Raw genomic sequence first — 23,047 nt, forward strand, 5'->3', positions numbered from 1 at the left:
ACCTCCATCCTCTCAAGAAAATGGGTCTTTTCTCTTCAGACGAGGAAGAACGAGCCAGAAACCCCAACTGCTCAGCGACTGCCCTCCCAAACCCCAGAGTTGATGATCTACTGTCCTTTCCCCCTGAAAGCACTCCCTGTGATACGGTCATTGGAGGACAGGGACCCAGACAACCAAATGCCTTAAATGCGAGTCCCCATCTCTAGGAGGTTAATTTATTCAGGACAGGATGCGTTTCAGCCTTTCAGCAAAATGGGAAGAAGTCCGGGCTCTCTCCTCTCATTTGCGCTAAAGAAAACAGCCAAGTTGTCAAGATCTAAAATGTTGTCATTTTACATCAGAAGCAAGAGGGGACTCAGCACACAGTACCCTTAGAAGGAACACTCCCTCCCACCTGTAAATCTGTCATCATCAGAGGCTGCTTTTGAGACGCCACCGTGATCCAGAACTCTCGAAACCCAGGGCAGACAGACACATTCTCGTTGTAAGCTGCCACGTAAGATCCAGCTTAAGGAACTCCCCATCGTCTACGATCTAATAGGTAACACATCGCCTTCGTGACCAGGCAGGGCTGACTGCCCGTGTCAGTTTTGACTGTATGAGGCTGGATTTCATAAACGCTCTGATCGACCTGGTAACGTGAAAATGAGTGCCAACACCGCAAAATTAACTCTATCATTCTGGTACCTGGAGCAACTTTCTGGCTCGTTTAGCAACAGGGGCGATTTTAACGGGGTTTAAGATTTTTGTCCCTGTCCTATTTCCTCATCCGTGAGGTGTGTTTGGGAGGTACGGAATCTTACAGAAACTGTTCAAAGCAAGTGTTTCTCTGTACCAACACATGGTTGCGTTTTTGGCCACCACTTTCCGGGGCACTGACCTTAGAAAAGGTCGAGGTGCTGCTGATCTCCCCCTCAGATGAAGCAGAAAGGTAAGGAACATTCAGCTGGCGAAAAACCTGCTTTAGTTTTTTCTGCTCGTGCATTTATTTTTTTTTTAAATAAATTCAGTTGCTTACATTTATTTCTACTAAAAAAAAGTAAAACGTTAACAAACCACACTAATTACAGAAGGAAAAGATTTAGTATGGCTGGAAGAGATCATTAATTTTTCCCATTAATCATAGCCTCTCAGGTAATTTATGGGGAGGCTCATTTAAATACTTCTCGGGAAGGAGGAGATACGTGCCACCTCTCACCGATAAGCCACTTCACACAAATAAACGTTCTCCCAACTAACGCGCATTCCCTCTGATGCCTGTGACTTGGCAGTGCATCGTTAGACCACAAATGACATTTATGGCGTCTAAAATTACAGACGTGATCAAAAAAGAAACTAGGAAATGCTGAGTGGAGAAGACAGCGAATGGAGAGTAGCCGAGGGGCATCCCGCCATCCTTACTCAGGACCAGCGTGGTCAGTAAACCACAGGGGAGGATAAAACCGGTCAAACAAACCACTTCACATCCCTCAACTTTCACATGAGCAGGACAGGTGCTTTCTTTAAAAGGGGGCTCAGCCACACTCTCGTTGCGGAACGTGCGTCCCTGCTCAGAAAGATCTCATTTCCCAAATGTCACATCTGAAGATACGGGAGGACACTGTTCCACAACAAGCTGACCAGTCAGATCTATTCTGCGGAAAAGCTAAACGAATACCAAGGACCCAAAGTCAAAGCGATTATTATAGAAAATTATCTTAACAAATGGACCTTCTGCTCTCCGCCTTCTAAACACCGTGCTCAAGCTTATCAATCCAGCAGGGGCCGTCAACTTCAGAGCTCGAGAAACTTAGAGCAAGGCCAAAATACCATCTTTCCAGTTAGCCTGTTTGCAAATAAGAGGGAACAACTACATTTCAACCCACAGCCCATTCACCGAAACCAAGCAGAGGATCGGGTTTTTTTTATCTTTTAACACAGCCAACTCTCAGAGCAAAGAACTTCTATCTGTGTCTGGCAGAGCTCCTCACGGTATCGAATGTTAAGAGTTGTCCGTGAATCACAAATAATGACAACAGATATCCTCTCTTTCATAACTGTTCCCCTTCTGATCAAATAATCTGTTGGCCCTGAAACACAGGACATTCTGACTCTGAACGTTTATCACAACAAAGTTACAGTTAAATCTCTCCTTTAGTTCCGGAATCCCAAGGCTTAAGGCAACTCCGTGAAACAGAAACACCAATAAATCTGTACACAGCGCCCAGAACTAAAGAATGACGGCCCCTCCCATTTGTTGCCACTTCTGCGGGCTGTGTCAGGAAGAGGAAGGACAAGTTTCAAAGGAGCAGGCGCTTACCAGACCTTGTTTCCCAGAACTGAGAACACCTACTTTGCCTTCAGGGTCTCCTCCTGAAAATTCCAATGTGGATCTTCCACCAGCTGTAATTCTCTCAACACCCTTCCAGGCTTGTAAGCCGCATTGATGATCATGCTAAGAACCTGTGGGGGAGAAAAGAGCAGCAATGAACTTCAGCTGTATCCACCCCTGCTAAGACGAGAACGCTGCCCCAACCACCCGGCGGACAACGCGCATGGGCTGCACACATCTGCTAAGTGGGGCAGAGCATTTTCCGCAGCCGGACAACGACTCAGCTCACCACCCACGGGGTCTAGAGAGTGGCAAAATCCAGTCCCTCTGGCGGGCGTGTGGACCACTGGCCAGAGGGGACAGCAGACCCTCCCTGTCGTGTCTGACTGAAGAAAAGCGGATCTATTTCCTCTAAAGAGCCAACGGCGTTACATCGCAATGGGATCGGCTACTGAGAATTTTTCATTTTTGAAAATAAATTTCAAAAGGAATCAGTGGGACGGAGGCAACAGAACAGATTTGCACCGACAATTCTGAGCAGACTTCAGATATCTGTCCGGAGACGAATCAAGTATCTGAAAATCACCTGACGCCAGCTCAGTATATGGATGATTCACAGGAGGACAGTGCTCTGAGATGCAAGTGCTTCGAAGGACCGTGTGGAGTAACCAATACTCTCCCGTCTCCTATTTCCTAAAACCTCACCTTTATTCCCAATTCCCAGCCCAAGGAAGTCCACCGGTGGTCGGTGCCTCCTGTAACACTCCCAGAAAGACGGGACATTCCGCTCTGTGAACCCATGCGGGCTCTGCGAAGGTCCCACATTCCTATTAACCTTGATGTGCCCCTTGAACGGAAAGGCCACAGAATTCAGATCCCACGGGGCAGCCCCCGCACTTCTGTAAGCCGGTCATCATTAACCACAAATGTCTGCAAGTTCTGGCACGTTCCAGAGCTGCTGCCACTTGGACCTACCGCGTGAAGAACAGGAGGTACAATGCAGCCTCCAAAGGACCCCCCCCCCCCACACTGTGAAGTTGCCCGAGAGACCCCTTGCTGAGGATCCGCCACATGTGAGACCCCGTAGTGGCAGCAGGAACAGGTCACTGTGCCTGGCATGCCTGCGGGGTCTTCCTTCCTTGAGGGGAACCTTCCAGGCCCTGAGCTCCTGTTACAGGTTTCTGAGCAAAACACACACCCCTGGGGGGGGGGGTGAGAAATGCCATGACTGGAGTTCCTGCCAAAGCCCCTGCTGCCTTTAGGGAGGACACCGCATGGTATCAGGGGAGGATGGAGATCGACATATGTAGCCCGGATTTTTCCATCGCAGTGTCTGTGGCACTGGCGTGCTCTGCACCCTGATTTAATTCTGAAAAACAACAAAGCTCCCTATTATAACAGAAGAATCAATCTTTACAGTATTTCAAACGGTGCAATGAGCATGCAAGTGTCTTTTCTGAGCCGGGTAAGCACTCCGCTATGTTGCCAGGTTCCTATAAATCCCTGGCAGGAGCCCATGGGCCATCCGCTCAGCCGAGGCACTAAGAGGCCAGAACAAGGCCATACAAGCAGTTTTGCAGTGTTTATGTTTTCCGTGTTAGAATAATCATCTGATTTTATTGTTTACTGTCAGTACCATTTGCAGAAATCGAGTTTAAAAATAAATCCAATTAGAATTGGCTGAAATAATGCACAAAGTATTTATCAACAGACAATAAAATTTAAACCAATTCTTTCCATTGTGTTTCACGAGCAAGGGCCCAGAGCTACATGTTATTCGCTGCAGAACGAAATGTATTTGGAGACGGTGAGAAGAAAATGCCTTCCAGAGTTCCATTCAGCCTGGGAACAGGCAGCCATTAAGTTGTCAAAAGCGTCCAATATTGAACAATTTTCCCACGGCATTTCCGATGCCACACCACGCGCTGCCAAATTCAGCAGGCTCGCTATCAGACTTTGGGACTGTGAGCTCAATCGTTCTTCTGCTCGTGACATCTTAGCGTATGACAATTACCTCTAGGAAAACAACTCGGTTGGCAGCTGGTACCACCGTCCAGAGTCAGAATTACTGCTCCCTGTACCACACGGTGACTCAGGTCACTGGATTACGCCCTTCATCACAAGGGGTTGCGTGGACCCTGCCCCCAATTAGCTAGCAGGATGCGGGTGTGAAGTTAATAAACACTATTCCCAAGAAACGCGCCTACAGGTGTTGGGTAACTCCAGGAGGAAACTCATGCTCCACGCAGCCTTCCCTCGGCTTCTTGGAGTCCATGACATGGATGGTGGAGAACACACCTCACACAGAAGTCTCACCTCTGCTGGTGAACAGATCTGGGCTTGAACCCCAGTTCCATCCTGTAGAAGGATGAGTTCTTGGGGTGCCCGACTGGCTTTCCTCCTGTATGATGGGGACACTGCCATTTATCTGGCTCATAAGGGGATCAGAACATTCCACCCAAAATATGCCATTTTGGCATAGGATTATTTTGAGTTGAAGGCAACTGAGAACTACACACAGGAGGAACTCTCCATTCTGCCCTTTTCTGCCTAGAAGCAGGGCCCAGGTGTCCCTTCATACCCGGAGGAGGAAGAGGAGAGCAACCCTTGTCACTGGAGAAAGCAAGATGTCCCTGAGATGACTCTGCAGAAACCAACTTTACTAAAAGAAACCTCAACTTCCATTAGTCTCCCTTATACTTGCCTTCCCACAGTTTAGCACCCTAGAAGCCTGAACCCCTTTTCCTCGGTCTCTCCCCTCTTCTCACTGCACTGCCGTTTGTTAAAATGGTACGGAAACATCTCAAGCATAATGGCCTCCCTGGGTTTTCACTTATTTTCTGTGAGCCCCTGTGCACACAACATAAACCTTTCCTCCTACTGATGTGTTTTGTGGTCACTTTAATTCACGTGTCCCAGTCACTAAACCTAAAAGTAGAGATTTTCCTTCTCTACAACAGGAATGTCATGAAAAATAAAAGCGATCACATCTTGGCACACAAAAAATGTTTAAAGGTAGCCCAAATCTCAGTATTAACCCAGTCCTTGCCAAGCCATAAAAAAAAACTGTCCACCTCCCTATCCCCGCCAGCCCCCATGGATGTGTCAGTCTTCACAACTTTGCAAAATAACTCTGTGTCAAAGCTCCTGGACTTCCTTGCCACCGATTCCTTTTCAGAACACAACTTCTCATAAAAGTACTCTGTACTTTTAAATTCTGCTGCTTCAATTCCATTCTCGACTGACCCAAATCCGATTCCTCTTCAACCACGACACACGAGTGCTCTGGGAAGGTCACCGAGGACCTGCCACCAAATCCAATTAGCATTCGCGTCTCACTGGGTCTCTGAGGAATCCAGCTCTGCGTTCCATCGCCTGGGCCTGCAGCACCTCTCTCCTTGCTTTCCCTCCCTCTGCTCTGCAGGGACAAGTGCTTATGCAGAAAGTGGGGAGTGGGTCAGGTGTGTGGGGGTGGGGAGGGGGTCAGTGGAGGGAGAACACAGGTAGGCCATGCCAGCCACAGGAACTCACTCTGCACATCGTGTGGGGCACACAGGAGCCGCTCGACCAATGTGGGTTTCTTCCCCCAACGCCTCCCCTTTCGGGCGCTCAGAAGATTATGTAAATTGGTGGGAATTTTTTTTTGTTCACATCATGAAATTACGTGATTCCATGATTTCCTTTCATATCCACGGTCATGAAAACTCCCAAAACACCAAAGTAATTTAGATAATTTCCAACCTCAACTGTATCATATGATCAAAGTCAGAACAATGTTGAAAGTGCAGAGAACCACTTAATAAGAAAATTATTTCTCTGAGTGTCAAAATCAGAAAACACTTTAGAAAGCAAATATGGCTCCCACAGCTTGAGTTCGGCTGATTTAATGGAAAAGAGACAGATTCTCAACTTTGAAAGTATGTAATTTGCTAAATTCTAGTGACTGTGGGGAGGCCTCTCTTTGGGGGAGACTGGCTCCTGTAGAAACATGAAGGAGAATATTCCCTCTTGGGGAGGTCGAGAGGTCAGAAAAAGGATCTGGACACAAAGCAGCCTCCCCCACATGCTCACTTTGCCCCAACAGACCTTTCTCTGCAGCGCCTCCAAGAGCCATGGTTACAATAATTCGCTTTTTACAGGAACTGGGACCATCAAAGGCCCTTGTGGGCCTCAAACATTTCTCCTTTTCAAGTTCAAAATCAGATGGAATGGAGCTAGTTTTATAAATAGGTTCGTTGTTTTTATTCCCCTGTAAAATGATAAAGAATTGTTCCTGCTTAATCAGCAGTTTCTCCATCCATAGGGTTTTGAGCCTCAGAAAAGAAAGAACCTTTTCAAGTGATTTACTCCTGAAAACTACATGTTTTCATTTCGTCTCCTCAAAAACTGATGGCCCTATGCACATTCCTTTGCAAATGCTGCATATAATACTAAATATTATCTAATGACAAACTTTATGTTCCTCACCCCTTTTGTTGTTGCAAAAATGTTACTGCTAACAATAATAATTAGATGTTTTACCAAGTGGAGAACTCTACTGCTTTGGCCAAAACTGATTTCGACTTTCATTCGATCCTCAACGGAAGGCTGACCTCCCCTGGCAGCCCACTACTCTGGAGTGGAGGTGCTCCCTCTGTCCCAGCAGCAAGGCTAGGAAGCCCCTGGGCTGCCCTGGTAGGTAGCCTTTCCTCCAACCCAATCCCACGCCAATGAACTCCTGGCTTCATCACTTCAACTTGATTGAAAGATCATTTCCCAAAAGAGACTATAATTCCCAGGAATTCTCTACCTCCCCCTGGAAGGCCAACAGGAGAATCCCACCAGACCCTAAATCTTCATTCACCTCAGTCACCAGAAACCCATCACTTCTAGAACATTCTTTACACCCAGAATCTGTTCCCATATGACTCTGCATTTCCCCCTAGTATGACCCAATCTCAAGCCCCTCAGTGCGCTCCCAATGCATCCATTCTGCCCTCTATCATCAGCGACATATCCTAGAGCCCCAAATGCTTTCCAGAATATTCTTCACCCTATAGTTTTCCCTTCTGCTCTGGACTGAACACTGTGCACCCCAGCCCCTATTCACATGTTGAAATGCTAACCTCCATGTGAAGGCATTAGGGATGGGGCCCTTGGGGGAAGATTAGGGCTCCATGAGGTCATGAGGTTGGCACCCCTGTGCTGGAGTATAACTTTGTGAGAAGAGACCCAAGCGCCTATTCTCTCTCCCACCGTGTGAGGACACCACGAAGAGGCAGCCAGCCCCATGCAAAGCAGGACCTGCTCTACGGGCACCCCAACCTCAGGTTCCTGCCTCCAGAGCTGTGAGGCACACATGTCTGCTCTCTGAGCACGTCTGTGGCGTCGGCTGCAGCAGCCCGAGCAGACCAGCCACCCGCCTCTCCTACACCATCAACTTCCCTCCTCCGTGGGACAGCTTCCCTTCCTGCAGAAACCAGTCCATGGTCCCACCCTCAACCGTGACAACTCTCCCTTCCTCTCTCATCTTCCTGCAGCCACCTTGGTCACTCTCCCTTCTCTTTCTAGACTGTCTGCACTCGGGGGTCCTCCTCTCCTCCAGCACTCTCCAGCACCCATCCAGGGGCACTCCCACGCCCACAACGTGCCCGCATCACCGAAGAACAGCCATCCTTGGTTCTGCTCTTATCCAGCCCTGCTGGTGGCTCGAGGCAGTGCCCTCACACCTTCCTTGGTGAGCACCCTCTCCTCTACCTCCAAGACACCAGCCTCTCCGGGGCTTCCTGAATCCCAGCTCGCTTTCCCTGGGTCCCCCTGTGCCTCCTCCCACAAATAACAGTGGGACTCAGGGCTCAAGTCCTTGGACTGTCTACTTCACTCTGCGGTGCACCTGGCTTTCAGCATGGGCGCAGACTCACAAACTAATGGTTCCTAAATTTCTATTTCCATCCTAAACCTTTCCCCAGCTCCAGACTTGTGTGTCCACCTCCAATGGGATGCTCGGTGGGCATTCTGTTCAAATAAGACAGATTTTATCCATCTGACGGCTTCCCCTTCTCAGCAACGTCTCTCTTCTTAGTGCTCATAGCCGACTTAGGACACCTCCGTGAATTCTGCTCTTTTCACAGTCCATGTCCATAGTCCAAAAGAAACACTCCCTGTCTCCAATATTTATCAGCTTGTTTATTGTCCACTCCCACGAGACATGAGGGACTGTATTTTGTTTGCTGCTGTATTCATAGTAGTCACAATTATACCCACCAATAGCGGGAATTCAGTAAGTTTTTTTTTTTTTTAATTTTTTCAATGAATTTCAATATGAGCTCCGAAATAAGTTAAAAATATTTAAAAATATATTTAAAAGTTATTTAAAAATAGTTAAAATCAAACTGACATCTAGAAATTAGTGACTAATTCACCCCAAGGATATCTTTGATACCATAAAATACACAAAATATGTGTGGATAGAGACCCAGGAGGTAATATTTGCTCCTGACTTTCTTTGCTACAAAGTCCTATCCTACAGCATGATGAGAAAGTTCCATGAAGGGATCTTACCTTCCTGACAGGCAAATAACAAAAACTTAAGCTGTGCCAACCTTCCCAGACACTGGCCAGCATGCTGTGAAGTCCGGCTTCACAGGTGATGTGTGTGTGACAGTTTATGCCCGCATACAGGCTTGGTGCTTTGTTCTTTACGGGCTGGTGTTCAGCATAAGCTTAAGACAGCAGCAATGGAGCCACCACACGATGCCACCCAGAGCCAGGGCGCCATCTTGGATTTTGTTGACAAACGTAACGAGACATCACCTAGGCAAGACTTTTCCTCTGACATTACCACAGAGCCTGAGTCCTTCATATGAGGCCACAGTCCCCCGTGACTCACTCCACCTTCTCCGTTTATACTAATGAACACAAGCCTCTTCTGAGGGACAGAAGGGACCGTCACATGCAGTATGGCACCATTTACATGAACAGCCAAGGCTGCTCTGGATTCCTTATTTTCTGGGTTCCCACATGAAGTCGTTCCAGTTTTTAAGTGCAAGTTGTGACAAGGAGCCAAGAACAAACGCTCGATGATATACAATGAAGGGAAAGTCAAACAAGTCATCCCAGGACTCCCCAAACGTGGGAAATAAACACGGTAATCAAAACCAAGAGACTGAGGGAAAGAGCTTCACGGGTCAACCATGTGGCAGAAACTTGAACCGCGAGCCTCAACTGAAGCCAAACTCCAGCTGTCGGAACCCACCAGAAAGCCGGGAGGGTGCGGTGCTCACTCTCCCCTGTGGGGCACCGTTTGCAGGTGGGCATCTCGGACAGGGCAGGGGAGGCCGGCGCGCTGCCCGACTCCGGAAACAGGGAGGCCTCCAGAGCCCACTGCTGGCGCCCGTGAAGCATAGGGCCGTGGGCACAGTGTCCAGAACCCGCAGGAAGGGCAGGTCTGCAAACTCGCCTCCTGCGTCAGACCTGACGTTCACTATTTCAACCCTCTGCTGTGATGCTCGAGACCCACTGCCCCTGACTGCCTGACATTGGCTACACGTCATAGGGGGCTCACACAGTCGGAGATAACTGCCAGATGCCTGTCGGGAGGGGGTCCTCTGCCCCTGCCAGCCAGGGAGAAGGGGTCTGCGATCCCAGGTCCTGAGCCTGAGCACAGGAGGCGGTCACAGTGAGACCAGGAAGGACACCACGGGGTATATAAAAAGGAGGGCCTCTAGAGAAGGCATCTCTTTCCATCCTCTTCCTTACTGCCTAACACGTGACCCTGCTTCCAGATTTATAGACCACATGCCTATGCCTCCCGCGGACCCCAAGGAACACGGAACTGGGGTGTTCTTCTAACCTGGCACAGATCTCTGCTGTGTATCTGCACTGTGCTGGTTTGCTAGGGTGAGACAGGCTGAGAGGGGTGACAGACCAGACCCTTCCCCGGTCTGCAAGCGGGCTGTCACTTCACCAAATGAGGGGCCGTATCTCTTGCCCACCGTGACCCCCACTCCAAGAACAGAGCCCACCTGGCACGAGGGTATGCCAGGCATTCCCGGACGAACGGTGGAGGGACCATGATTCCCTGCCAGGCTCCAGCACGGGAAGTGTCCCTGGTGTGGCACACGCTCAGGGAGCCTCGGCTGTGTGCAGAGTCAGCCAGCACCTTCGTATCTGAAACACGCTAGAGTGGTCGCGGACAGCTGGAGAGCCATGCCCGGACCACAGCGCACCTGCAGGCCCCACACCACTCACTCCACACCTGCTGAGGCCCCAGAGCTACAAAGACAACAGAAGCCAACCGGACAGAGAAATCTCATTCACTGGAGGAGAGCACTCCCTGCTAGTCCACCCTCTGGGAAGTGACGACCCTTTTCTCCACCTGCGTTTCACTTGCCCAAGGCCGGCTCTGGCCACAGGCACACAAGTCAGCCACCTCTGAGCAGAGCAGATGGGGGGACGACAGCTGTCACTCTGCCTTTCTTAAAGACCTGAAAACCTTTAACTGCTAAAACCACCAAAAGCCTGAGAAGCAAACGTGCTCTATCTTTGCTCCAATTACCTCGTTCTCTTTAAGTAAAATGCAATTTGAAACCACAGAGGTTTTGGAGCTGAAGGGAGCACATTAGCATAAATATTGGCTGGCTGGAACTCCCATTTTTCTTGCACTCAGAGAACTGAAGTGCTTATTTTTTTTTCCTTCTTCTTTTCCTGCCTCATGCATTTTCTGATCACCAGCAAACAACGAGTTTTATCATCAGAAAATGGCTGTGGCCTGGCTTTTGCATTTGGCTGCTGGCAGCTATCAGGGAATTGGTTGGGGACAACCACTGTTGACTCGGAAAACTAGTGTAGGAGAGCCAAAGAGCCAGGCCCCGAGGACAGGCTGGACCCCGGCCAACGCGTCTGTGAGCAGAGCCGGGGCAGGTGACCCGGGACCGCAGGCTGATCCCTGGAGCTCGCCGGCACCAAGAGCCTTGCAGGCGGCTTCACGGGCACCCACCAGTCCACGGCCTTTCCGCCAGGCCTTCCCGCTCCTTCCTGATCCCTCCTGACAAAAACAGGCTCACATGCAGGCAGGCATCGCCAAACCCACAACCCACTTGCGGTGGACCGCGGCAGGGGGGTGGGGTGGGGGTGGGCAACGCTCGGTCCGGGGGTGTGATTCCATGTCATGATGGGAATCCTGACATGGTCCTGGTTTCATCTCTTCCTCGATCTGGTCCATCATCCGCAGGGATCCAAGGTCTGTGCCGCCTCGCCCAGAGCTGACCAGCGGTCCCTCTGCCTGTCCATATCACCTTGGCCTTTCAGAGGCATCCCTTGTCCTTCCACCTGCCTTGAGCACTATAATTCCACAGCGACGAATGTCTTATCTGTGAGACAGACCAACCTGCCGCTTCAGCTGGGCCAGATGTGCACCGTTCACTTTCGGGAGGCAGGGCCCAGGCGCAGGAGGCGAGCTGCTTTAAATGAAAGTGGGTCCCGGCTGCTGAGGACACCTGCCAGGGGCCCAGGACAAGGCCCACCCAGATCTGTGCCCTTCCTGTGTCCGTCCTTCACACTCGGTGCCGCGCGCCTTCTTTCCCGCTCTACCCGCCTCCGTCCCCGGGCACCACTGACAGCCCAGGCATTCTGTGGGCAGGCTGCCCGCGCCTCCTTCCGCACCGACCATGGGGGACTCCCGGGGATCTCCACACACCTGCGCCGGCCCCGTCACGGCACGGAGACGCTCACCCCTCTGCAGTCCCCGACCTGCCTGTTCGTCTCTCCCTCGACCGGAAGCACGTGAGTGATGGGGCCCCCGCTGAACGCCCTGTGGGTTCCATGCTCCCAAGTAAAACCCACAGCAATGGCCCCATCAGAGCTTCTTTTCAGAGTTTCGTCTCAACCACAACTTCAATTTTCTCTCTAAAAGGGATTTTTGCTTTCTGAACATGTAAGTCTTTAACTACTAATTCTGCAGATGGCCTAGAAAAGCTAACACGCTCAGCCTCTGCTACAACCATCTCACTCTCTTTAAGGAGAATGACGTCGGAAACCACGCGGAGGTCCCCGTGTGGAGGGAAGGCATTTGCACGGTGTCACTCAGAGGGCCAGAGAAGGCCACCCTAGAGCTACAGGGCTACCCGGTCCTGCCTCACCTGTCAGGCAGGCCAGACCTCTCTTCCGTTCTTTTGAAACTGTGACATTCTTCTGTACCCTTGAGTCGCCTCCAGCCGAGGGAACCGCACCCTGTCCCCTGACACCCAACTGTGTAGCCGCGGCCGTGCTCCCACAGGAGGCACTCCTCCCTTTGCCCAAGCCAGAGCAAGAGGCCCTTCCCATCTGTTTGTCACTCCTTGTGCTCCCAAAGCGCTCTGCTCTGCACCCTGACTGTCCCCCCACACCGGACCGCCAGCCTAGAATACGCCATCTCCCCAGCAGGGCCGTGAAGCCCCAACAGGCCGGGGGCAGGGATGGCTTGTGCTCGGACACGGCACTTGGCACAGGGCCTGCCTCCAAGAAGTGGCCTCACAGACATGTGTTTGGTACATGAACGGATTGTTGGGCCCCGGGAATTAAAACACATTCACTGCGAAGAAGAACATCTATGTGGGGTCCTCTTTCTTAAGAGAAAACACTGATACGTGTGAAAAGAGCAAAGATCACGTCCCAAGAACAGTTCAGAATGGTTCCAGAATTCTAAGCCATGTCCCACGGGCTCTGTGGCAAGGCTATAAAAACAGACCAGAGAAGAAAACCTCCGTCAGTGTAACGAGGACTCACCTCTCTCTGTGGGTGGACCCCGAAAGACAGGGAGAGAAATGGGAAAGAACCATCGAAACAATGCATGGCTTTGCCCACAACACCAGCTTTAGGCAAGTGCCTGGAGCCCACCATGCAGTGAGCCGGTGCCTCCTGCAGGCAGACGCCGTATGCATATGACCCACGGAGGGGAAAGGCCATGCCGCCCCCGACATGGCCAAGGGGCAGCCATCCCTAACAGCACTTTCTCTCACCCATCCAGGCTTACTTACCTCTTGAGAGAAACCTCCAGTCTGCAGGCCTGGGCCCCCACTCCACACAGACAGCCCTTAAACCCACCGCAAGATTTCACAGGACTTGGGCAAGGAAGGTCTAGATGCCCCTCCACAGACCTGCGGGCCTGGCTGGTCTTTGCCTGACCAGCTCCCGCCCCAGGAAAGAGAGAAAGGAAGCGCGTGTAAAATGTCACCTCAAGTGATTCGAATTTCTGTTATGTCCTTCAGAAATCGTGTCTGTGTCCGGGACACCTGTGGAAATGCACGGCCGCAGAGCTGCGCGCGCCTGGCTTACCTCCTTCAGCACCAGCACGCACTTGCCCGGTCCCACCGACTGAGGTAGCTCGGCAATTCGGCCTTTGTTCAGGTAAGGGCCCGAGAAACACCTGTGGTTGATGAAGAGCTGCGGACAGCAGTACTTCCCGTTGGCAGGGCCTGTGGGGACAGCAGCATAGCTCGCGATGAAGGCGCCCACAGAAACCTGCTCCAACCCACTCAGTTGGCAAAACGACCCAGAGGCCCGCTGCGTCTTAGCAGCCGAATGTCTTACAGACACAAGAGCACAAAAATTGGGTTTATTTTTTTGCTACCGTATCAATGAACTTTTCTGTTTATGATGCAGGATTCAAGACACACAAAAAGATGTGAAATCAAGACAATGACAAACAATGCATCACTGTGCAGCTGAGAAAAACAAGACACAAAACAGGAAACACGCTCAGCAACAGAGCTCAGCTCCCCTGGGTTTTCTACTCCAGGAACTCCCCCACCTTCTCTTCCCCTACCCTGAATCTGGTGTTTGTCATTTCCACGCAGGTCTATAAACTTGACCACAAACACTGGTAGACCAATGCGTGGCATTTCGGGTATTTTTAAAAATGTCCCATGAACAGTTTTCTGCAACCTTTTGTTTGTTCCACCTGAAGTTTCTACAATCCCTCCAATGGTCCACGTATATGAAGAACGTTCATCCTTCTGTCCTTTCTGTGTGTGATCCCATGACACGAATCCAGCGCCAGCCAGCAGTCCACTCTCTTGCTGACGGACGCTCAGTCGTTTCTACTTGCTCGGGATGACCGAGCGCTCTACTAAACACAGCTGTAAACAGCTGCTTCTTCCGGGCAAGAGAGCTTTCCAAGTCCGTTAACAAGGAGCGGACCTGCTTGGCCGTGGGGGCTGCACATCTTCAGTGTCCCCCCAACACACGCTCAAGTCAATCTCCACATGGACAATACGCTCCCATCAACACTGCACAGAAGCAGCTGCCATCCCATGTCCAAGCCAACACCAGACGTGGCAGGGCGTCTTGGTTTTGCCAATCTCATGGACGTGCCGTGTACCTCCCAGTGGACTGAATCTGCATTTCCCTCATTATGCTTTCCACGTAGCAGCGTCTCAGATGGCCATGGGGAAACATGGAAGGACTGAATGGCAAGGTATTACCCGAAACCTTCCTGGTGTCTGTAACAGGGTCTCGCTGTCAGCCTAGACCCGCCCTCCCGACATCGTTCCGGCTGAGTTCCGCTAATAGTGGTAACTCTGTACAAAGACCCTCCTTAGTTTGGGACGGTAATTTAACAGGCCCAGAAGGACTGTCCTCATAGGACTTCAACTAAATACCAAGAAGGAAGGAAGGAAGAGTGTTATTTTTGTGAGGGAGACAAAGGGAGTAAGACAACAATTACAGGCTCTGAAGGAAGAGCTGACACGGTTCTCTTAAAACCGTTCTGAGGTTTGAACTCTATACAACAAAACTAAGCAAAAGAATTATGTCCACAGCTGCATATACATGGAAATTTTTTGGTAGGATTACCCTATCCAGAACTTCAGGAAAAAAATATTTTAGTAAGTCTACTCATAAAAATGCTCTCCTTATGTAAGTTTGATTGCCAGGATTCTTCCATGCCATAGAGCTTAGAAACCCAGAAGAATTCAGAGCAGTTTTCACTTTGGTTAGAAAACAGAATTCTTTTTTTTTTTTTAAGATTTTATTTATTTATTTGACAGGCAGAGATCACAAGTAGGCAGGGAGGCAGGCAGAGAGAGAGGAGGAAGCAGGCTCCCCGCTGAGCAGAGAGCCCGATGCGGGGCTCATTCCCAGGACCCTGGGATCATGACCCAAGGCAAAGGCAGAGGCTTTAACCCACTGAGCCACCCAGGCGCCCCAGAAAACAGAATTCTTAATCAAATATATTATTTAACGTACAAACACGTCTATCATCAGAGTTGTTGTCCACGGGGTATCCACATTTGTTTTCAAAGGTCATTGTAAGATATAGAACTTCACACATTAAAAAACATAAATTATTCACTCTCAGCTTTCAAACACAGAGGGTTTTAAGGAACAATTCAAAAGCCCACAGGGACTTAAATATTAACCAGTAATGGAAAAATGCAAGTGGGATGACAAAAAAAAAGTGAAAAAAAATATGGGTGCCTAATAATAATATTTTCAATTCTTTTCTTGCACATGACCATCTATGACATACATCCCTAAGTGGGCTCAAATTTCCAAGGAACACATGGACTCTTCTCCTGAAGACTGAGAGAACAGTCTAGAGCCACTGACCAAGAGACAGAAGAGGCACAGAGAATCTGGTTTAGAAATTTTTTTTTTAAAGTAGGTATGTGTTAATGAGCGGCAAGAGCGACAAGGAGAATGAACTTAAAGTAGAGATATTCTTCTATTGACCTAAAACCACATGCACGTCTCCACTCCCAGATCAGGACAGGCTGGCCAGCCGTGGGTGGGTTCGCTTACCTGCGGTGTCCAGGTGAGGGAATAAACAAAGGTCATGAGGTATTTTCTCAACAGGCACTGTGGATGGCAATCTGTTGATCAAGAAAATACAACTATCACGGCTTGCACACTTGAGAAGAAATGCAACAAACGAAATAACTAATTAAATTAATTAAACTAATTAAGTCTTTTCCCAACTTATAGTGACTATCACGGAAATCCAAGCACGCAGTAAAGCCAATGGCACGTCTGCCCCTCATGTGGTCATCCCTGATCAGTGATGTTCTTCTAGGAGGCCCCTGCCTTTGTCTCTTGCTGTAGAATCATCATAATGCCCTTCATTATATTTTAGACACCAAGAAACATCAACTTGCATAGATTTGAATGGAACTCAGACTTCCCTTCAACAGAAGCAGCTAGTACTTTCTACGGACTAGTGTCTGAGAACTACTTGGCCTTCGGTTTTTGGTGCCTGTGCTTGTGTGGGTCATGGCCACACTAAAAAGACCCCCAAAGAAAGCCTACGAGCGGACGGATCCTAGAAAGAGCAGTCAGCCTAGCCTAGAGCAGAGTTTGTGTTCTAGTTCAGTAAAAAGCTGCTGAATAAACACCGAGAATGTAGCCCCAGGGGGAAGAGGTGTGCTGGTTTTCACAGGGCACCCAGGATGGCAGGTGGAAACCACATCACTGAGAAAACAACACAAATGCAGAGCGAACCATCACGAGATCTCAGTGGGGTCCTCTCTGTGCTACAAAGTGGGGTCCACACACTCGCGGACCAGTGCCACCTGGAAAAGTGTTAGATGCACAGACGCGCAGGCCCCACTGAAGACATCCTGAGTCGGGGGATTCAGAGACGGGCCCAGCAGGGAGTGTGTCTTATCGAGCTGTCTGGGCGACTGGTACAAGTGCAGGGCGGGGGCCACAGGTCCACGGGCCACAGACTGAGGAGTCACGGACTCAGATTTGGGTTCAGTGATGGGACTGTCTATTGTTTGCTCTCAGTTTCAGTGTTATCCAGACCGCACCGGAGTCAGATTATTAACCTGCTACACGGCGCTTAGACACGAATGCACTGAAAATGCCCACAGAAATTGTTATTCACATTCAAACAGCAACGCACTCATTATTCAATTCATTTTACAATTAAACCTGGGAACCCAAGAAAAATGCTGTTGTTGAATTCACTTCTACTGGTGTATTTTTATTAAGAAAACAGAACCGCGCTGCAAAGGATGTGTATTGTAGTGGACCTTAGCTGCTCTTCAATATATAAAAATGCTACTAACAATGGCAAACTTTCAAAAACATATTCCATGTACGCACACTGCTTGATACCTTTTCTCCCTAAAATTACAACTGAAACCGGGGGTAATGTACACTGAGTTAACCATGACATTTTTGTCACAAGAAATCTAATTTAATCTTCACGAAACCCCCAAGAAACAGGTGCTTCACACAAGAGGATGCTGAGATGCGGAGCAATAAAGCAGCTTCGAGGACACCCTGCTGGGCCTGCAGAGCTGACCTCAAACGACAGTCTGCCTACTGGGCCGGCCGTGACCCGTGACGCCAGCATGCGGAGTGTGGGTGGGGAGAGCGAGGTGCCGTCACTCTCCATGTGTGGGGCCAGGATGCCCTCCAGGTGTGCAGACGAGGACCGGGAGGGAGAAACTACAAACCAGAGAAGAGATCCCTGGCGGAGCAGAGCCTGTGTCTCGCATGTAACAGGTGCATCAGAAAGACAGGTGTATCTACGATCTCCTCTGTGACTGCGCCAACTGTGAACTAACCCCTGATACAAACAGCCGTGCTTCCGATCCTCTGTAAAGATGGCTCTATGGAGCTTAGCACCCCTAAGTTTTGGGAAAAAACAGAAACAGAAACGTACTGTTTTTCTGGTTGCACGACTGCAATCTTTCTCTTCTTTTGTGCTGTAAAACAGGCAAGAAGGGGCAAAAGGACAGTCAGCTTCATTCACAAGTTGGGCAAAGGCATTTTCTAAAAACATCTTCCTATCAAATGGGGTCAGTTTCAAAGTAACAATTTAAGCACTGAAAAGTTACTGCATTCTCACAACTTTAATTTCCTCTAGCATTAAAATAAGACTTTGACTTGGGGTGCGTGGGGGTGTAGTTGGTTGGGCACCTGACTCTTGGTTTCCGCTCAGGTCATGATCTCAAGGTCGTGAGATCGAGCCCTGTGTCCTTCACTCTTCCTCTGTCCCTCCCCTCCACGTTCTTCCCTCCCTTCTCAATCTCTCTCTAACATAAATAAAAGAGACACTAGTAGAGACACTAGTAGAGACACTAAAAGAGATACTGACTCATCAGAAATGAAGTCTAAATAGAATTCCCCGCATTCAATAAGATTAAACGGATCACTATGTTTGCATCCTCCGGATAAATACCTAGTGCAATCACGGGGCTGTAGGGTAGATTTACTTTTTTATTTATTTTTAACTTTTTGAGGAAGCTCCATACTGCTTCCAGAGTGGCTATGTAATTTTAACTAACACTTTTGGTAAACATTAGGGTGGAATAAGAAATGGCAAAATTGATTAGTTTTGAAGAGTTTTAAATGGTACGATCTCAGGATAACAACCTACAGTAACCTATATTAAAACACACACTATTGTATATATTTAAGAGATAGAGAGACAGAGTTAGCTGCTGGGTTAACTACTAAATACTGTTTTAATTTGGTCTTTTTGTGATCAGAAGGATGTCATAATATGTATTTTTCAAAGCAAAATTGAAATCTCACTGGTTAGTGCTAAGAGTAGTTAAGTTTTTATATGTTATGTCAGTAATTATTAGGACCAATTATGATTCTTTTAGGGTAAACCTCACGAGAAAAATCAGTTTTTTCTCAGACATGATAGAGAAACAGTATCTGGGGGCTCCTGGGTTGCTCAGTGGGTTGAGTGTCTGACTCCTGGTTTCAGTTCAGGTTGTGATCTCAGGGTCTTGAGACCGAGCCCCCAGTCAGGCTCTGTGCAGAGTGGAGACTGCTTGAGAGTCTCTCCCTCTGTCCCTTGCCCCTCCCACCCCACTTGCACATTCTCTCCCCCCACCTCAAAAACAGAAACAAACAAACAAAAAATAAACAAAAAACCCCCCACGGTATTTAGCTTAAATTTTCTCTAATCAAAATAATGAACTTTAAACTGAAGACTTAGTTTATTTTAAATCTATATATCATTTTATACAATCTTTATAGGTCTCACTGCATTTATTTTCTATTTTGCCTCTGCCACTCCACGGACCTTCACCTGCCGTACCATCCTGACTTAGCTTGTCTACCTGTGAGATACTGCCAAATCTCCATCTCGCAAAGGTACTGGAAGCATCCATGAGATAAAAACATCGTTTTTTACAACCTGGCTACAGTCTCTTTACAACACAGTCTATTCACCTCCCAAGCCCCGGACACCGTCCACGCTGGCTCCCACCTGGACGATACTCACAGACGGTTTTGTGTGGTGTGGTCAGAGGGTACGAGTTCGCTTCGCACCAGCCCACGGGGAAGATGTCCATGGACTCCACATCAACAATGAACTCAGGGGAAGGAGTCTGCAGACCTGCATCGGGAAAGTCAAGACAAGAGGTACAGACATTACCACGGAGACCCAGAAGAAAGGAGCCCATCAGAAGCATCACGGAGACAAGGATCTCGCTCCCTGGACCGTTCAGCTGAGTCCAGTCTGATGACAGATACCAGCACATGAAGTACCAAACAGCTGGAGTACGAGGGGTGCAAAGAAAGAAGATCCAGAAGATCCAAGCTACTTCCTGTGGGGGTGAGCAGAAAAGCCGGCAGAGGGAACAAGTCCACCCCTTTCCTAAAAGTACCTTGAAAAACGAAGGAAACGGGTCCGAGCTGGGGCCACCAAGACACACTTCATCTGACACCCAGCAAAGGTTGACCTTCGACTCACGAAAGTTAAGACTACCATGGAAAGAAGCCGTTGGGCAGGGCGACGTGGGTGTTGAGCAGGACACACAGACACAGCTCCTCTAGGGAGCTGGCTCACTCACGGGTTTGACTGGGGTTACTTATTTGGAACTCCATGGGCGGCCTGCAGGCTTCGGTCATGTCCCACAAAAGCCATTTATGTGGGAGGGTCTTTTCTAGCGGGGTCTGCCTAAAAGTCACCCCGTTTCACGGACCTACTCGCGCCTTGTGATAAACTGTCAGCACAGCTCGGAGACTCTGAGAGAGGAAATCCGCCTGTGAGGTAAGCGAAGCTCTCAAGGAGCTCTGGCCACAGAGGACACACTTGGAACTCAGCAAACTAGTGAAAAGGAGAAAATTCGATACCGAATCAATAGTTCTTTGGGGGAAAACAGAAAACCCACAGCACTGAGGAGAGACACTCATGAACCACGAATGGAAAGACGTGACCTCTATTAAGAGTCTGACCACTTCCTCTCGCTTTGCCTTGGCTGCTTCATGGAGCAGCAAGAGAAAACAAAGCAGTCAGCAGCCCCCCCCCCACGTCACCACTCCGCATCTGAGGAGTTTTAAATCCTACCTCCCCCCAAACTGAACGTCACGAAGCTCAATTCCAGCAGACACAAAGTGGTCCCAACCGCCGTAACGCTGACGTCCGCTGCCCCGGCTCCCCCCTCCTCGTGGTACAGGAGAGTCGGCGAGAAAGCAGCACGCTGCTCCACAGACGTGGTTCCGATCCAGCGCTCGCCCAACACTGCTGCGCTCGCGGCGCCCGAACACGCCGACGCACGCGTGGGATCAGCACCAGTTGCTCTCAGCTCTGGACTCCTTCCCCAAGAGAGCAAGTGCCATGATTATCAATCCTAACCTTCTCTCTCCTTAATGCTCCCATAATTTGAAGGGTGAGTAAGCTAAAGGAATGCAAGCAGGTTTGTGGGGATCAGCTCTCACCAGCTGAGTGAATGGAAATCATTTCTGTCTCCCATTACGACTCCACGGGTACTTAATGTACTCGCCAAAGAGACCGTCTAATAAACAAGACCACGTCCAAAACAGACAAGAAGTAAACTCCCTGGGTGGCTTCCACTGTGGAAGTGACCGCTCCTGTCCTGGAGAGCGCCCGGCTCTCTAGAGGGTCTGCAAGCTGTCTTTTCCTCTCCAGACTCACAAGAACAACACCTGTTTCTCAGCTACTCAACAATTTTGCCAATGGGCTGAATTCATCTACAACATATGTATGTATCTCCAGACTTACGTTTAGGTACAAATAAGATTTTCAAGGTCAAAGTAGTACTTCGAAAAGAAGCATAAGGTGAACTTGATGGCCTGTTCCTTCCTAAATCATGACCTTGATCTTCCAATATTCTTCTGGCTCAAACATCACTTGCTATTATTAATGCTTTAATATATACACTTCCAAAGCAACATATACAGCAATATATTTATATGGCTGTCTCTACCATACTTTAAAATTCTTGATTCATGTTCTACATTCAAAACAAATATTTATGAGCTGCAACGTGACAGCGACTACATCTTCAAGAAAGTTATAATCCTGCCTTCCCTGCACCTTCAAATCTAACCCATTAAGGTATCCATTGAATAGGAATAGATGGAAAACTGGGTTATTTATCTCCCAGAAACATTTTCCTGACTGTGAAACTTTTCCAATCCTATTCTGAATGATGGGTATTGATTCCTTAAGTCCTAGGAACTAGGACAAATCTACAACTAGATACATCTGGCTGGGCTCAGAATAATCTTTATAAAAAATAACCCACTATTTTCCAAGACCAGCGACCCACTAGCTTACAAAGTAATCCATTACAAATGTATGCGATTCTCCTTGATTATTCCAGGGTTTCCAAAACTACCTATACAGAGCTTAGTGGACTACTGCAATAGTCTTACCATTTTAGAGGACACCCTCTGCGAACAACACAAGGTCATGCTCAATCCTGGAGTTCATTTTAGCTGCATCTGTCAATATGAATTCTACTTGCTTATCCTTATCCAGAACCTTCATCTCAAAAACCACCAAGAAGCCTCAATGTCTATCTATGGGGAAGTACTTCAATAAATTCTGGTACACCATATGACGGGATCTTCTGCCACTGTAAAAAAAGGATGAGAAACCTCTTTATATACTTATATACAAAGATGTATATGTATATGTTGAGTCAAATAAAGGCAGAGTACAGAACACTGTGGATATGTAGTATACTACCATCTGTTTAAAAAAAGGGGGAAATAACATATATTTATATGTGCATAAGACAAATCTGGAACGAAGTGTAAAATTCTAATACAGTGGGCGTCTGCTGGGAAAGGAACTAGGGCACCGAGGTACGGGAGCAGGAGTGGGAGAGAGATTCTGACACTTTCATGTATTTTTGGCCCTTGCGAATGAGTCAACTAATTTATAATCACAAACTTACTATCACTACAATAATCACACAACACAAATGCTCCAAGAACAAAAATAGTCTCACGCACAGACCCTACTGCCACAGAGGCCAGATTAATGACGGGCAAGTGACCATAACGGGAAATAAAACCACACTATGATGAATCATTTCGCTAAGAGGACAGAGATGTTCCATATTCACAAAGCATGTAAATTTGTTAAGAGTCACTTTGGAACCTTAAAATAGTTCTACCATGTGCCACGTCCAGAGACTGCGTCATCCCCTCACTGGATACTGTTCCCTTCCACAAAGTTGTACCTGGCCTCCAGAAGAGGCTTAGGAAGAGAATCAGAACCAGCCCCACACTTCTGTTAAAAGGTGGGAAAGGAAGCAAAGCAAGAGGTATTTAAGGAAGCAAGGTAGCCTTGCTCGGTACCCTCATTCAGAGTCAAAGGCCACAGCAAATGGGGACGGGCTCAAGCACAGGATGGAAAGATAAGGTGTTGGAGAGGGAAAGTGCTCCGGTGATCTGAGTGCCAGAAACCCCAGGGGCCATCCGCCCACCTCCTTCCACCTGCAAAGACCCACCTACCAAGCCAGACTGTCATGTCCCTTTGTCAGCCGTGGAGCCATA

At 48.7% G+C, this 23,047-nt stretch overlaps 1 protein-coding gene across 7 annotated transcripts in view; it reads right to left on the reverse strand.

The window, feature by feature from the left end:
* The window catches only part of SFMBT2 (Scm like with four mbt domains 2), a 224,946-nt gene that overhangs the window by 23,846 nt on the left and 178,053 nt on the right, over positions 1-23,047 (reverse strand). For all 7 annotated transcript variants that reach the window (XM_047740302.1, XM_047740296.1, XM_047740300.1 and 4 more), the window contains 5 exons: positions 19,518-19,631; positions 17,940-17,982; positions 16,070-16,140; positions 13,604-13,743; positions 2,333-2,442 (listed from right to left, as the gene is read on the reverse strand). In XM_047740302.1, the coding sequence (XP_047596258.1) occupies positions 2,333-2,442; positions 13,604-13,743; positions 16,070-16,140; positions 17,940-17,982; positions 19,518-19,631 (478 nt within the window). The remainder of the gene's footprint in view (positions 1-2,332; positions 2,443-13,603; positions 13,744-16,069; positions 16,141-17,939; positions 17,983-19,517; positions 19,632-23,047) is intronic.

The sequence above is a fragment of the Lutra lutra genome, chromosome 8 (genome assembly GCF_902655055.1).
Source record: "Lutra lutra chromosome 8, mLutLut1.2, whole genome shotgun sequence".
NCBI classification, from domain to species: Eukaryota; Metazoa; Chordata; class Mammalia; order Carnivora; family Mustelidae; genus Lutra; species Lutra lutra.